General features: G+C 34.7%; 1 protein-coding gene across 4 annotated transcripts in view; it reads right to left on the minus strand.

The window, feature by feature from the left end:
- Diaph2 (diaphanous related formin 2) overlaps positions 1-16,180 on the minus strand; it is a 748,266-nt gene that overhangs the window by 362,083 nt on the left and 370,003 nt on the right. For all 4 annotated transcript variants that reach the window (XM_076562125.1, XM_076562124.1, XM_076562122.1 and 1 more), the window contains one exon: positions 2,781-2,910. In XM_076562125.1, the coding sequence (XP_076418240.1) occupies positions 2,781-2,910 (130 nt within the window). The remainder of the gene's footprint in view (positions 1-2,780; positions 2,911-16,180) is intronic.

The raw sequence follows: 16,180 nt of genomic DNA on the forward strand, positions 1-16,180 counted from the left end.
CCATTTCTTTTCTTCCTGTAGAGACTAAACTTAAAAGTATTTTGTCTTGAGGCTTTGGTAACAAGACAGTAGAAAGAAAGGAAATGGATTTTGAACAGTGTTTTGACAAATGATAGTCAGTTGTCGTAGAGGACAAGGCAGGTGAGATTTTCAGGCAGGGGATGCAGTAGGAAATTGTACACATAGACACGATTATTATAAAGGAATAAAAATGGCTCAAGAGAATATATGTCTGGGTACACTGAAGTGAGAACCAGGAGGAAATGAAAGGGGGCGGCAAGCAGGCAGAATGTGCTTAAGAAGTTTTTAAGTAGAGAACTCTTTGAATTTCACAGGGAAAGAAAAAGAGCTATTCAAAAACAAGTGGACAGTGGGAATTGCTGCAGCCCAAACAGTGAGACAGGAACAAGGGATTTTGGCATTGGTCTCATAAATATACTGGCTAGATCAATACACAAAGCAAGTAATCAAAGCACAACGGATAAATTTGGATGTTGAAATAGGGCAAAAGAAAGTCGTGAAACTATTAAAGATATAAAAAGGATTTATCAAAAAGCCCAGATATATGAAAGAAACAAAGCTGGATAGGATGTATGCTTAGCTGAACCTTGAAGAACTAGAAGACATATTTATGATTATTCTCTTCTAATCTAATGATCAAAACATTGCAATCTCTGGTGGATAAATTGTTAATACTATTATTTCTATCAGTTCTAATGACAGTAGTATAATGGGAGTGTACACATTAGGTGGCAAGGCTCTTACTGTATGCTTTGAATATATTAGTTTACGTATTTAATCTTACTGTTATTGACATTCATTGTCATTTTCTAGATGAGAACATAAAAATCACAACCTCAATACTATGAAAATAGTAAATAATACAATTAGAATTAGAAATTTTACAATAACTTAAAAGGTTTTGTTCTAGTGTCTGCCTTTATCATTTGTAACAGTGGCTAAACGTATTTGGTATTAATGTTTTAGCAACAACTTAAAACATATAAACATTATATAAAACACAGTCACATGTTCTATAATAGAAATAGGATATTAGGTGACTTTATTTTTCTGTCAACAGGAGTATACATTCTAATATTTCTTTGACATCACCAGAAGATACTGACTTATGGGAAAAATGTTATATATGAAGTCTGTGATCATGAACTTCCAAACCTATCAAATGTGAGACATAAATCTATTTTCATTGCTAATTATACAAGTACATGGTATTCTATTGGAGTGAAATAAAACAGATTAAGCAGTATATCTTTATTTCTCTCTGTGTGTACTACATTAATAAACAAATATGTAGAATTAAACTCAATCATTCTGTTTTATTAAACTCAATGTATATATTTAGATATGGTAACAAAAGGTATCTTAAATATAGGAATTGAAAATTATCACCATAAAATTGACAGGACAATTTATTTTAAATTAAACAGATATATTTCCCTTTAAAACTGATTCTTATTAAACAAATGAAATTAAAATATTATCATAGAGACCATTTAAATAATAACAGCAAAATATCACTTAATTTTAAAACTGGTTTGATTTGTGGTAATCTATATATTTCAATAATAATGTAATATGTTAATGAGACATGTTATTTGTTAGTTCAATAATACCTCTCATTACAAAGGTATATATTAAAATCCAAGGGATGCAAAAAAGCTATAACATACTTATAAATAGAACTTTCTATTATCTTATAAAAAATTTAATGAAGAAAGAAAACATATAATACTATGGAATCATAATCTATCTTCTATAATTAGGCTTGGTCCTTGGACCACAGCACAGGACACAACAGAAAAAAAAAATTAAAAATAAGGCAAGGATCTGACTGACAACTCCATAATAGCAGAGAACTGCAGAACAATGTGTGCAAGTGATATTCTGGACTTTTACAGACATTTTCTTCAAAGGACACTAGCAGGATCATTTAGTTTGTAGGAAGTCTGAGAAGCATATGGCTTTGTGCCTTCCCTTAAGTCTCAAAGATACAGAATATAATCACAACAGTACATATTTCTCTTATCTAAAAGAAAAATAAAATTTGCACCCATATAATATCACCTCCAGAAAAAAAAATATTTCCTTGATCCATCTCCTTTTACTTTTTAATCACTTGTTAAGTGTAAACTATGTTGACACAGCTACTTACCCTGCTTTAAAATCTCACAAGCATTCTGCTTCACTTCTGCCTTCCTTCCTGAATTCAGGATACAGTGATGTGAGACCCGAGTATGCCTCATCATCAACTATTCCTTTCATCTGTCCTAAAAGACTGTGCTAGTTTACCTGGCACCTGTTGAATTATCTCTGGAAAGCAAGCCCTTTGCTGTGCTGGTAAAACTTTAGCCTTGTATTATACCCATTTCAAAGTATTTTCTTCTTTAGCTAAACTACAGAACATTATCATTAAAACATTCTCAAGGAATAACGCCTTAGAATCATTTTGAAATCAACAAAGTATGATTCCTTTACAGCATACAGTAATGTTCTTATCAACTTAAATAATAGAATGTACTATTTGATTAGAGATCCTAAAGCTTTAATAACCTGGCACTGTTAAAAAATAAAGACCAAGACAGGTTATTTAAATGTACAGTGGGGTCAAATATAAGCCCAGCAAAACTATCTTTCTACTTTTCTTACATCAACAAAGAACTTTTATGATTAATAGTGCTCACAGCTTCCTTTTTAATCTTCTCATTTAAACTAAAACACACAGGCTAAGAATAGTCTCAAGGCAGCTGCTAATCGATTACCTTTGCTTGCACTTTCCACATGTTCTAGCTCATCAGGAAATTTCAGGATATCACGGTGTTTTTCCTCACAGATTTCAGCAAGAAAATGCAAAAGGGTTGTTTTTTGATCTGCTGACTTTGTATCTCTAATCTGAAAGGGAAAATATAGCATTTTTGTAATTTAAATAGATACTTTTCTTAAATAAGTCAAACAAAAGATGAGTGAATATTGATTATGATGAAGATAACTTGAACTTTTTTTTTTCATTAAGTTGGCAGTTGCTTCTTAATGGCAACTAGTGACATAGCTCAGGATCATAAAATGAACTTGATATTTTATAAAGGAGAAAAAAAGCATTAATACAAGTGGCAAATTAAGCCTTAATCTATATTTTCGAAAATGTCTGAATCATTATGGCAAAATGAACTATTCTTTTTATGAGACATGAACACTCATTTAAGTATTTATTGTAATAGCTTCAGTTAATGTGTGTTGATGCTAACATTCGGGTCTTTGCATTATTATAAAAAGTATATTCTTGAAAGATGCATTCATTTGTGAGATTAAATTTATTTCTAGCTATCATCGATGCAAATTAACATAAAACAGTAAGCATGCTTTACATTCCTTTACTTGTATGGGCGATAAAAAAATTACGAAGTCAGCCGGGCGTTGGTGGCGCACGCCTTTAATCCCAGCACTTGGGAGGCAGAGGCAGGCGGATCTCTGTGAGTTCGAGGCCAGCCTGGGCTACCAAGTGAGCTCCAGGAAAGGCGCAAAGCTACACAGAGAAACCCTGTCTCGAAAAACCAAAAAAAAAAAAAAAAAAATTACGAAGTCATTTCATACAGAATTCTAAGCCAAAATCAGACTACACAGTCATGGAAACATGAAATTATTTATTATTTATTTGCTTAACATTGAATGTTTTTTTTAGATATACTAGGAAAAATATATCATTAATAGAATGATAAAAATCTTTAAAGGATAGATCAGAAAATTTTAGGAGGCTCTAATGTTTTCTTTTTTAGATCTCTTATACTAGACACAGCTGCAAATGAAATCAAGTATTTACTTAGAAACAATGCATAAATATATGACAACACATCACATTTTTCACAGTTTATTGGGTGTTTTAATTCTATAATCCTTAGATGACGGGTTTATCCACTGGTGTTCATACTGATTTGGGGCTTTTAGCTTTAAGGATTACTCTGTTTAGAATAAACAAGTATTCTTCACAAACAGGTTTAGGAAAGGCTGTAGAGGATACTTAGGTAATTACAAAATAAATTAATCCTTATTGTTTTAGTGGCTAAAACAAAAAAGAATCATAGTATTTATTAAATCAGCCTATATAAAATCTTTTTAGTGCTAATCCTTTTATTGACTATTTATATCCTCATGACATGAAAAAATATAAAGAATATCAGCCTCATGACTCCATAAACAAATGACCACCGAAGGCATAATGGTCCAGGGTTCATCATTATTTCTCTGAGAAATTCTACAAATACAGTATTCGATATATTGAAAATATTTAAAATGCTGTACTCATGCTCATTCACCAAACACCTTTCCGTACTACAAGGTTGAATCCCACAATCCAAGGACAAGCGATAAGAACAAAAAGCAACAGGAACCTCAAGGGCAGTTTATCTTAAGTAAGGCTAGCAGCTATAGAAGAATCAATGGGAGGCTCTGGTCCCCAAAGAGAACTCTTTAACTGGGATTACTGTGTTAGATGCTCACAAATCACATCATTTTTACAGTATGTGGGATATTAAAAAAAATCCCTTACAACTCAACATCTGAGATTCCCCTCCCACCACCAAATAAGTGCCAAGGTAAATTGCAGGAACCCCCCCCCCCCAACAGTAAGAAAATTGATTTTTTTCAAAGTCTGGAGACAAAAACATACAAACAAAAAAAGAGAAGAAGAAAAAAATAAACTCTTACACTATTCAAGACACCAAATTGCACAAGAATTTTACAGTTGTTAAAAATATACATAGATATTGCAAATAAAACAGAAAAATAGTATTGTAGTCATGCCCATTTTATGCATTTCCTTTACTTTGTCTAGGGTTTTACATGATTTTTACAGTAAAAACTCCAGCTTCAGTATGCATTCTTAAATTGCTGAATTTACACATTTGTGTATGTATGAGTGTGTAGTTGTATCTGTCGTTTGTATGCATATGTACATGTGTAAAAGTGCACTTGCTGTGTGTGCATGTGTTGCAGACATAAGACATCATCTAGTGTCTTCTATTATTCTCCATCCTGCTTTTTGAGACAGGGTTTTTCACTGAACGTGAAGCTTGCTATTCCAGCTAGACTATCTGGCCAGCAAGCCCTAGGCCTGTCTATGCCTCCAATCAATGGGAATTAGACATGCTCCACTATGCCATTTTTATTTTTTGCTTGTTTTGTTTTATGTGCTTCCTAAGGATCCAAATTCAGATCTCTTATGTGAACACCAAGCACTTTAATCACTGAACCATTTTCAAGTACCGAAAAGTATTTTCATATTTATTCACTCTCAGTGTTACTAACAAGATAATCCTGTTATGCAATTTACCATGGTCAATGGTTGAATCTACAAAAACAAATACAGGATAACATCTTAGTTAAGCAAATATGTTATTATTTCTAATTAAGTCAATAGGCCTCCTAGACAAAGTATTCATGTGCCTTTTTAGAACCATAACATTCCCTTCAAAGCATTGGCAATCAAGGTGAAGCATCTGCCTTGACAATCTGAGAAATGTCTCTAGTTGGTATGGGAGACAAGGTGTTTATTCTATATAGCAATATTTATTTTTGAGAAACCATCACACACTGAGTTCTTTTTAATGTCTCAAACTGACAGGAAATGATGACCAATAGATGGTCTTTTTAATGTTTCTTTCTATACATAACTTTTAGATCAATGAAAATATAATGCAAAATAATTACCCTTAATGTAGTACATTAATTTATATTGTATCTGCATATTTCTTACTCCGTATCATTTATACACTAGCTATAGTCCTTCTGTCTCAGTCCATGTAGTATTATTCATTTTCAGCACAGAAGGCAACTAAAAACACTTTCATCAGTCCTACTAGTTAATGACATTTATCCAATAATTTGCTGTTGTAAGTAGACAAGCTGGATATTTTCATCTCTTGGGGGTAAAACAAAGGTAATCTAATCTGAATATGTACAATATCACTTCCAAAGTAGTTGGGTTAGTTTATTAAGAGAAAATTAATTTCTATTTGATATCTGGTTACTTGCAATCATGTTAAAATTTTATAAAAGTGTCAAATATCGAAACAAAGAGATAGCCAAGCTCCAGCCTTCCTAAGTCCCAGAGTATAATATAAGCATTTCAAAGTCTGGTGTAGCCAGAAGCAAAGTGCCTTTTGGCACCTTTGTCTATATTTCAGCTGAATTCCTTCTTCAAGCTTCATGGAGGAAGGACACAGGACAGATATCTGACTTCTTTTTATAAGCGGCCATAGGGTATGGAGAGGCTATTCCACACTTGCCTATTTTGTGTATATTTCCAAACACTAAAAACAAAATAGTAGATTCATAAAGTAGAAATATTTGGAAAAGCTAAAAAAAAATTGTATTATTTCAGTAATTTGACTTCGTGACTACAAATGAAAATAAGAGTGAATCATCGCAATAACTAAGAGCAGTCAGCTAATAAACCACATACATAGTAGTTTTAATTGCAGACACCTGGCCAGTAATTGTTATACACAATGATTAATAACTGAAATTAAATGAATTCTATTGCCACAATCTCAGTCAGAAATGGCGCATGAATACAAAATACCTGTGCTGGGAAAACACCTAGTTTTATGGTCAATTCTGTTCATCTCTCTCTCTCTAATATTTATTTATTTATTTACTGCACACTGGTGTTTTGCATATATATATATATAAATTGTTTGAGAGTTTCAGATTCCCTCGAAGTGGAGTTACAGATGTTGGGAGCTGCCATGTGGGTGCTGGGAATTGAACCTGGGTCCTTTTGGAAGAGCAGCCATTTGTCCTCAACTGATGAGCCATCTCTCCAGCCCCTATGCTCATCTTTAAAAAATGTATGAATAATATATGACAAAAGATAATAACTTTTGCATGTTAAAATACAATACTAAAGCTTTAGGTAGAGAGAAAAATATGAGTAATGAGCACCTAATTAAAAAAAAATTAGGTGTATGTGTGTATTTGTGTGTGTGCCACATATATACAGGTATCATTCAAGGCCAGAATAGGGCATCAGATGCCCTGGAGCTGGAGTTAAAGACATTTGAGAACTGCCTTATATGGGTGCTAGGAATGGAACTCAGGTGCTCTAGAAGAACAGCAAGTGCTTAACACTGAACCATCTCCCCAGAGTCCCTTAAAAGATTTACTGATTCTAATTCTAATTCATTCAAGTCTAATAATTGTTAGTCACATCACTGTTCTGAAACCTGACACAGAATCCTGCACAGAGCCAGGGAGCCAGAGACAACATCTTAATGATCCATATCAGTCAATCCATCTGTGAAGGACCTTGTCTATGGGTAATTTTCCCTTCTGCTGAAACAAACCCAATTTTTTCCCTTGTTTTGTCCTCAGTGGGAACTGAAAAATCTGGTCACTGTCCTCTGTAGAGCAACTTGTCAAAATGAAATTTTCTTTTTAAAAATAAACTAAGCAACTGTGGTTAATTTAATTACTCCATAGAAATGCCATTCGTCAGTTATTTAATTCATGGCTGATGGGACTGACTGAAAATGTCTAATGCAAAGGGTCTACAACATCTACTAGAAAAACTTATATCTAACCTCCAATCTCTTTCTTTTGCATACAAGGCCATTTACAAGATGGCTCTTGTCTTTTTTCTTCAAAACTGTCACTGCTTAGAGCAGAATTGCTTAAGCATACATCATGTGGTCACAGATTAGCACAGTGTTATCCCTTGCTAGAAACCTATCCTTTTTCTCCTTCTATTTGTTAGCTAAATGCCTACTCACATTTTAAGACCACTCAACTACTACAGTATCTCTGAGTACTTCTCTCTCATAAGAATGTTCTAAGTCATATTTCGATGCTATGGACAATTGAACACAGTAGTTTCTGCATGTAATATGGATTTTGAAAGCACAGAAAGACCATTTTAATAGTACTTTTTAATCATAGAATCTAAGAGCATGCCATAATATACTAGTTGGTTAATAAATGTTTCAGAATAAATTTTTCTTTCTCCACTATAACTCTCATTTGTGCACGCTCAATAGGAATGCAGTTAAATTTAACTCTATTCTTATTTTTATATATAGACACATTCACAAATGCAAGAACACACTCACACATGCAAACAGGCAGTGACTACAAAGGCTAGACTTCTCCAAGACACCCTGGAGATAAGTTTGAGTCACTGTGAAAAACATATGTGTTTTGTCAATGAGTAACAGGAAGAGAAAATGGGAAAAAATCAGTCCTTATAAGTTTTTAGTTGTGCTAATTAAAATAATGGTGTAACATGTCAGAAAATGCTAACTATATAGTGATCTAGTTTTAGAAAAGAGAGGGAAGCAATGTAGAAATACTCCCTGAGAAAGTGGCTATAAACAACTCATTCTCTATTGATGTATTGTTCATAATTACTAAAAAACAATCAAATTTTATTCATAATTATTGGATACACAATAATACTTGACCTCTTAGCCTAGCACTTCCCAGTTCGACAATCTTGGGTAAACACCTTACTTAATTATAAACTAGGTGTTAAATCAGTAGCTATGGTCCCAGACATGTTCGTGGAATTTGATACAATAAAGTATTAACAGGACCATGACCATCATCAAACTGGAAGTAATGTGAGCCTCCCTTAGTTTGCCATCTTAACATGGTTATTAGAGTCACCAAAGTCCCTCTCTGACAAGGGTTTCTACTAGCATGATGATTTCTTGTTGGGCCAAATCCCTTCTCAACTCTCTCCAACTTTAGCTATGTATGTGTCTATTGATGCAAAGTTGTTATTGTTTTTGAAAGTCTGATTTTTAAAAGACATTTTATATTCAGCGCTGAAAACAATGTTACTCAATATATATTGTTGCTTGAATGAAAAGGTAAAGATTCCCACACATTCAGTTGGTTTCTTTGTACCCATGAATATACTTTCCCTTTACCAGGAAGAAATGCTCTATTTATGTGCAGGAGGGAGAATCAACATGTGTTATCCATGTGTTATGTGTCTATGGGACAGGCACTTTAGTAAGTGCCTTGTATGCATATACTTTTAAATCCTCAAAACAACTCAGTGAATCAGTTATCTCTATGCCCATTTTACAGGTAACATAGAGCATATAGGCAGAGTTAACACAATTAATAAAGGCTGGTGAAAGAACATAGCCTGTTCACTAATACAAATTCAGATTTAATATTTACTGGATTTAATAATGGACTATAGGTCATGAAGAAGGTGTTTGGAAAGGGAAACCATTGCACAGGAAGAGTGGTCATTAATAATAATGAGTCTTTCCAACTTCATTGAGTATAATTAATAAATACTACTTTTGCTTTTCTGTAGTGATTTATAATGCTTTGATTGTAACATTTATATCACAATACATAATTTTGTTTACATACTCAGTATCACCCACCAGATTGTGACCTCCTTATAAATGAGGGCTATGATCAGATTTCCCCCTGGAATGTTCAATGAATAAATGCTCCAGACAAGCCAAAGATAATTAAGGCTAATTTGATGATTAGAGAAATCTTTGGTGACCTTCAAGTATTGTTTCAGAATAGTGCCAAGGACATAAAATTAAATGAAATGGATAGCCAGAAAGAGGAGGTAATGTGTAAGGATAATTTATTCAAAATATTGACTGTGGATAATAACTGGATAATAGAGGGGGCAGTAGAGCCAGCAGCTGGAAAATGGTGAGGCTAGTGGCAAAAGTTATTATAATTATCATCCTGAATAAGTTCAGCATAATTAGGCCAGAGGAGAACAGGAATTGGAAGAAATAAAAATAGAAAATCAAGAATTCATGGGTGCCTGCAACTACCCAGGCCCAGAATCAGGATTAAGCATTGGCCTGCCCCCAAACCCACACCATCTTTTATCTGCTGGAGCACAGGTAGGGGTGTGTGGTCCTGTGAACCCAAGGCTACAGGATCGCCACAACACAGGGCACACAGGGAAGCAAAGGGATGTTCAGGAAGTCCTAGTGAGGGACAAGTGTCAATACTATAGCAGAAAACAGGGGCCTTGAACCAAACCAATGATTCTTTGCTATGAATGCCTGTATGTAAAGCTGTATTGCTCAAAGGGTTTACTGTGTGACTCACTATATTATACATCAGCTTCCATGACGACATTTTTCCTTTTTTCCTTTCCCTTCTTTTTTTTTTTTTAATTGATTTTGTTTTACTTAGGCAGGGGGACTGTAGGGGCAGAGGGCACATGGAAGGGGAAAGGAGATGGGTAGGATCAGGATGCATGATGTAAAATACACAAAGAATAAACAATAAAAGAAAATTTAAAAATATGATCCATTATTCTGAAATACAGATTTATATAAACTTATAAATTTAAACAAGTAATGTTTTCATTGTTGTTGCATACTGAGTTTTACTATGAACTCTTTACATTTAGCTTTTAATCATAACATTTTTGTTAATTAGTCTTTTATTTTCTAATTACAATTCATAGCTATTTCTCTTTGCTTTTAACTATTTTCTAAAAATATAATATGTATAAAAGCTTTGTGTAAATGATAAGAGATATTTTATAGTGTTTCTTTGGGAATTATCTCTTAGATTGCTTACTTCTGCAGTTTTGTTGAACAGAGCCATGTTCTTTCTGAAGCAGAAATTACCAATTTGAGTTTCTGAGAGAATGGTATGACTACATCTATTAACCACCCATCTTACACCATGTTTTATAAATTTATTTTGATATGACTACCTTAATAAAAGCTATGTTTTCAAATTTAAAAAAAAAGAATTCATTGTTGCTAGGCTACAGATACAGCTCAGTGGGAGTCTTGCAGAGGCCTGGGTTCAACTCTCAGTACTTTTAAAAGATGGTAAAATAATTCATGGGTATTGACTAGATTATTAAACAGAGACCCTTTGACCAAGAACATTGGGCCTCATCTGGGAAGGTGTTAGAAATTCAAATCAACTAAATCAGAAAATGAGAGGGTGTTTCTTGCTATATCAAGGGAAAAATGTGGGCGATGAAGGTGTTGAGAAAACCCCTGGGTAATACTGATGTATTCCAAGGTCTGAGAGCCACAATGACAAATAAAATTTTCAGGTCAAGAGATACTCAGGCAGTTACCTACAGTTTACCTGCGAAATTTTACAACATTTTTGAAATAACAAGTTCTATGTTTGATATGTTTTCAAAGCTTGATGTCAAATTAAAACTAGAGAACTCTCTAGAAATTTGTGGCTACTAAAGGACAGAACTGCTCTGTTCTTAATTAGTTCATATAAAATGATACTGATCTGTATCATAATTTACCAATTACTGGTCCAAGAGCAAAACAATCAAACAAATTGTGCATGCTGTGCTGTGGAGGCTTCAGATATATTGCTCATAAGTCTTACAAACACTCCCTTGTTTTTTTCCTTAAAATTATACTAAAATTATACTCACATTACACTATAGTGAATCTGTTGTACTGTGTTTCAGAGTAGTGGTGGACTAGATAGCCTAGTAGATGATTTACCCCCTTTTAACTAACTTAAGCTGGTAAGTAAATACTCATTGGCTCATCTAAACTGTCACTCAGACATTTTCTCAGAAAACTTGAGTCAGAAACTTAAAATTTGATTGTAGATAATTGGGCTTCAATGTGGGCCATAAAAATACCTGTGCTACTAATACCTTTCAGGTTTACATGTCAGGGCTATTAGATTTGTTCTAAGGAGCTCAATGCCTTAACCCTTAGGCCATACAGAATGTACTTATAGAATGTGACCACACTATGTCTATATGTCTATGAAAATAAAATGAAGTATCAGCCATAAGGCAGCATATGCTAATACTGTGTTACCAGAGTCAGCATCCCAATTTCAGATGGAAAGTAAATTGTGAGAATGTGTTATATAGGAACAAAACAGTGGGTTTTACGCATCTGCCCCAAAGCAATCTTACACATCAACTTTAGAGTGTTAACAGAGAAAATACTCAGCTAACTTCATGAGAATGGTTCACTTCTGGAAAGTAGTAAGAACCGTCTTACACAAATGGCTGTAGAATGTAGAGTGATCATAGACAAAAATTGAATTGCACATATAGCATAAAAGGAATGCAATGGTAAAGTTGTACACATACTCCCGAGTGAAACATTTCTGGATGTATTTAAGGAGGTCTAACATGGAAGTGATGTTAAGACTAAAATTTGAGACAAAGGTTTATGCCAATAAACTACATTAGAAGGTGACCCTTTCAGACCCCTCCCTTTCTCCTTATATTTATAAAAATGGCTACAAGAAACTCAGTGAACTTAAGAAGTCCTGCATTAAAAAACAGTTGCCCACTCCATGTGTGTGAAGGTAATAACCCTAACATACCAAAAGGAAACAAGACACATCTATAGTGCATTGATTAACCTTAAAAAGAAATGAGATATTTCATGCAGAGACAGAATCTGGTTGAATCCTTGAAATTAAATCATTTAATCTATCACTGTGATCAGATAATTCCACTTTATTTTTTTTAGTAAAATGTTCCCTAATTATGGCTTATTTTCCCCTATTATATTTATATATTCATGGAACAGTTAATATTTAAGCAATCATGAATGCTCCAGTGCATACTTCAAAACAACTACTACTGCTTGCCAGTCTTGATACAGCACATGAATTCTAATGTTAGTTTCCTTTATTTAAAAAAAATAAGTTCTGTGCTCTCTTCCAAGGTTGTTTACGAATTATTGCTTTCTTCAACACCAGCAGACATTGCAATAACATTGAGAAAGATAATGTACTTTTAAAGATTGCAATTACCATAAAGACATTATCTCTGCAGCTACAACCAGACAGGTCTAACACATAACACATGCATTCCTGGCTTTGTTTCTGAATCTGTCACCAAAACTCCTTTTTTTTTTTTTTTTTATTTAAAAAGGTGTCACATGACCATGGTTGACACTAATACAGCCAAATGTAATTTACACTGGAAAAGATGTCCTAATTCTCAATGTAGGCTTGATTGTCCCTTTTTTACACTCTTGATTTTTCTATTATAATGGCACTTCCAAAAAAAGGGGGGGGGCAGATGATATCAATTGTATAAAAAGTCATGCAATTGAAGAGCTTTTCACTTGTTAATTTATGGTAGCAATCTGGGAAAGCAGAGCTTACACTTGAAACCATGACAACATTCGATGTAATGAGTATTCATCTCAATTGCCACCTTCAGGCCCAGCAGTGTATTTGTGCTATTAGTTTCTCAGAGAAGACAAATTCTGCTTTCCTACCCACACTGCTCAATCTCTTACGCTTTTCCTTATACTATCACTTATTCAAAGAGAATGCACTACACATGCATCACTCTGAAGTAGCCAGGACAAGTGGAAAATCATCAGACACTTATGCTCATTTAGGAAAGGCCACAATGAATTAATGAAACATGTCTGTCTGCTACTTGTAACTGCTTTCAGTTAATCAACCTGTCTACAGTAGGCCTACCAAACAAGTTCTTCTGAGAATAGTTTTAAGAAAATCAAATTATTTTAAATTGATATAAACATAGTCTATAAGCATAAGTATCTCTTAGGTTTTTTATTTAATTTTTATTTTATTTTATTTTATAATATAATTACATATCAGCCATGGATTCCCTTGTTCTCCCCCCTGCCGTTTTCCACCCAGCCCCCCCCCCCATTCCCATCTCCTCCAGGGCAAAGACTCCCCTGGGGATTGAGTTCAACCTGGTAGACTCAGTCCAGGCAGGTCCAGTCCCCTCCTCCCAGGCTGAGCCAAGTGTCCCTGTATAAGCCCCAGGTTCCAAACAGCCAACTCATGCACTGAGTACAGGAACCAGTCCCACTGCCTAGATGCCTCCTAAACAGATCAAGCTAATCAACAGTTGTGGTGGTATTGTGTTCCCCAAAATATTGTGTACCTTAATAAACTTATCTGGGGTCAGAGAACAGAAAAGTCACTAGTTAGGCAGTGATAGCGTACGTCTTTAATCCTAGCATTCCAGAGGCAGAAATCCATCTGGGATCTCAGTGAGTTAAAGGCCACATTGGAAACAGCCAGGCATGGTGACTCAAGCCTTTAATCCCAGGAAGCAAGCCTTTAATCCTAGGGAGTGATGGTAGAAAGTAGAAAGGTATATAAGGTGTGAGGACCAGAAACTAAGCATGTGGCTGGTTAAGCATTTGGCTGGTTAAGCATTTGGGCTTTTAAGCAGCAGTTCAGCTGAGAGCCATTGGGATGAAGACACAGAAGCTTCCAGTTTGAGGAAACAGGACCAGCTGAGGAATTGGCAAGGTGAGATAGCTGTGGCTTGTTCTGTCTCTCTGACCTTCCAGTATTCACCATAATAACTGGCCTCAAGTTTGATTTTATTAGTAAGAACCTTTAAGATTCATGCTACAAACTGTCTCACTTATCCAGAGAGGGCCTGATCCAGTTGGGGGCTCCTCAGCTATTGGTTCACAGTTCATGTGTTTCCATTCGTTTGGCTACTTTGTTTTCCATTCATTTGTCCTGTGCTTTTTCCAATCTTGGTCTCAACACTTCTCGCTCATATAAACCCTCCTCTTTCTCACCAATTGGACTCTTGGAGCTCCACCTGGGGCCTGGCAGTGGCTCTCTGCATCCAGTTCCCTCAGTCATTGGATGAGGTTTCTAGCACTACAATTAGGGTGTTTGGCCATCCTATCACCAGAGTAGGTCAGTTCAGATCTCATCCATTTCTCTGTCATTGGGCGATCCCGTGTCTTTCTTAGGGTCTTGTTTTCTAGGTAGCCTCCCTGGAGTTGTGAGTAGCAGTCTAGTCATCTTTGTTCTACATCTAGTATCCTCCTATGAGTGAGTACATACCATGTTTGTCTTTCTGAGTCTGGGTTACCTCGCTCAGGATGATTTTTTCTAGCTTCTTCAATAAGTCTCAGTTTATACAAATACTAAAACCACTCATTTTTTTATTGTAATGAGCAGTTTTACTTAAAATTGACAATGTGAAGTTTGAGAGAAAGTGAAATAGAACATGGGCAAAAATGCAGGTAGATGACACTCCAAGGTCTGCCATTAATGTAAGAGTAACTCTGGGAGGCAACAACAAATTTTTTGAAAGGCAAAATGAACAATGAGAAATAGCTGTTTAGGAGTTGCTTAAATATATTTATGGTGGTAGCTTTCTTTAATCAATAATTCATTCACTCATCTTCAGTTCTCTATATAATTTTATCATATGAATTAATAGTAATCATTTTCTCCTGTTGAATATTTTTTCTTATTACTTCCTGTTTTTGCAGCTCTGGTCATGATTATTACTGATATCTTATCAGTGATATCTTACTACAGGCAATGCAGATGCAAACGCTCTTTTTCATTGTAAGAAAAGAATACAAAATTTAGCATTTTAAACATTTGGAGTTCAGTGACACCAAAGACATTCACATGCCTGTACAATCACTCCCACTGTTCATAATCAGAACTTCTTGTCATCCTAAGCTAAAACATTAAATACTAATAGTCTGTCCTCTTTTCAACCTTTCAGGTAGCTATACTCTAGTTTCTGTGTAAATTTGACTATTCTAAGTACCCCTTATAAGGACAAGATTCATTGATGATGCAGTATGTACCAGACATTCATTGCTTAGTCTTATAGTAGTGATACGAAGTCAAATCTTAAAGGAAGAAGACTTGTTGAAAAGAAGGGTTCCAGCAGGAAGAGAAAAGAAGGTGAGGGGGGTTGGAGTGAAAATAAAATTCACTAGATAAACCTATGAAACTGTCAAACAACAAAAAAATTAACAAAGAAAAAAGTGAAGCAAACTGGTAACTGCCTGGAGCTGCAGAGTAGATCAAGGGAACAGGGTTGTGAGGAATCTATACTAGGGACTGTGGTGGGGAATCTGTAGGACTAGAGAAATGCCAATTTCACCAAACTTTATTCTAATTGTGTAAGTTTTATTGTATGCCAATTATGTCTCATAAAAATTCCCTAAATAAAATACAGCTGAGGATCAATTCTCTTAACCACTAACAAATTTGACTGCTGCTGCTGCTGCAAAACAAAACAAAACAAACAAAAAAAATACACAAAAACTAAATTGATGCTTTAGGAAATCAATAAACACTCTGGATTTTCTCATACATGCTATAAAAGCTGAAATTTGGGCATGCTACACAACTTGAAATGGGCCAGACTATTGCTGATGAA

The sequence above is a fragment of the Peromyscus maniculatus genome, chromosome X, assembly GCF_049852395.1.
Source record: "Peromyscus maniculatus bairdii isolate BWxNUB_F1_BW_parent chromosome X, HU_Pman_BW_mat_3.1, whole genome shotgun sequence".
In the NCBI taxonomy this organism is placed as follows: Eukaryota; Metazoa; Chordata; class Mammalia; order Rodentia; family Cricetidae; genus Peromyscus; species Peromyscus maniculatus.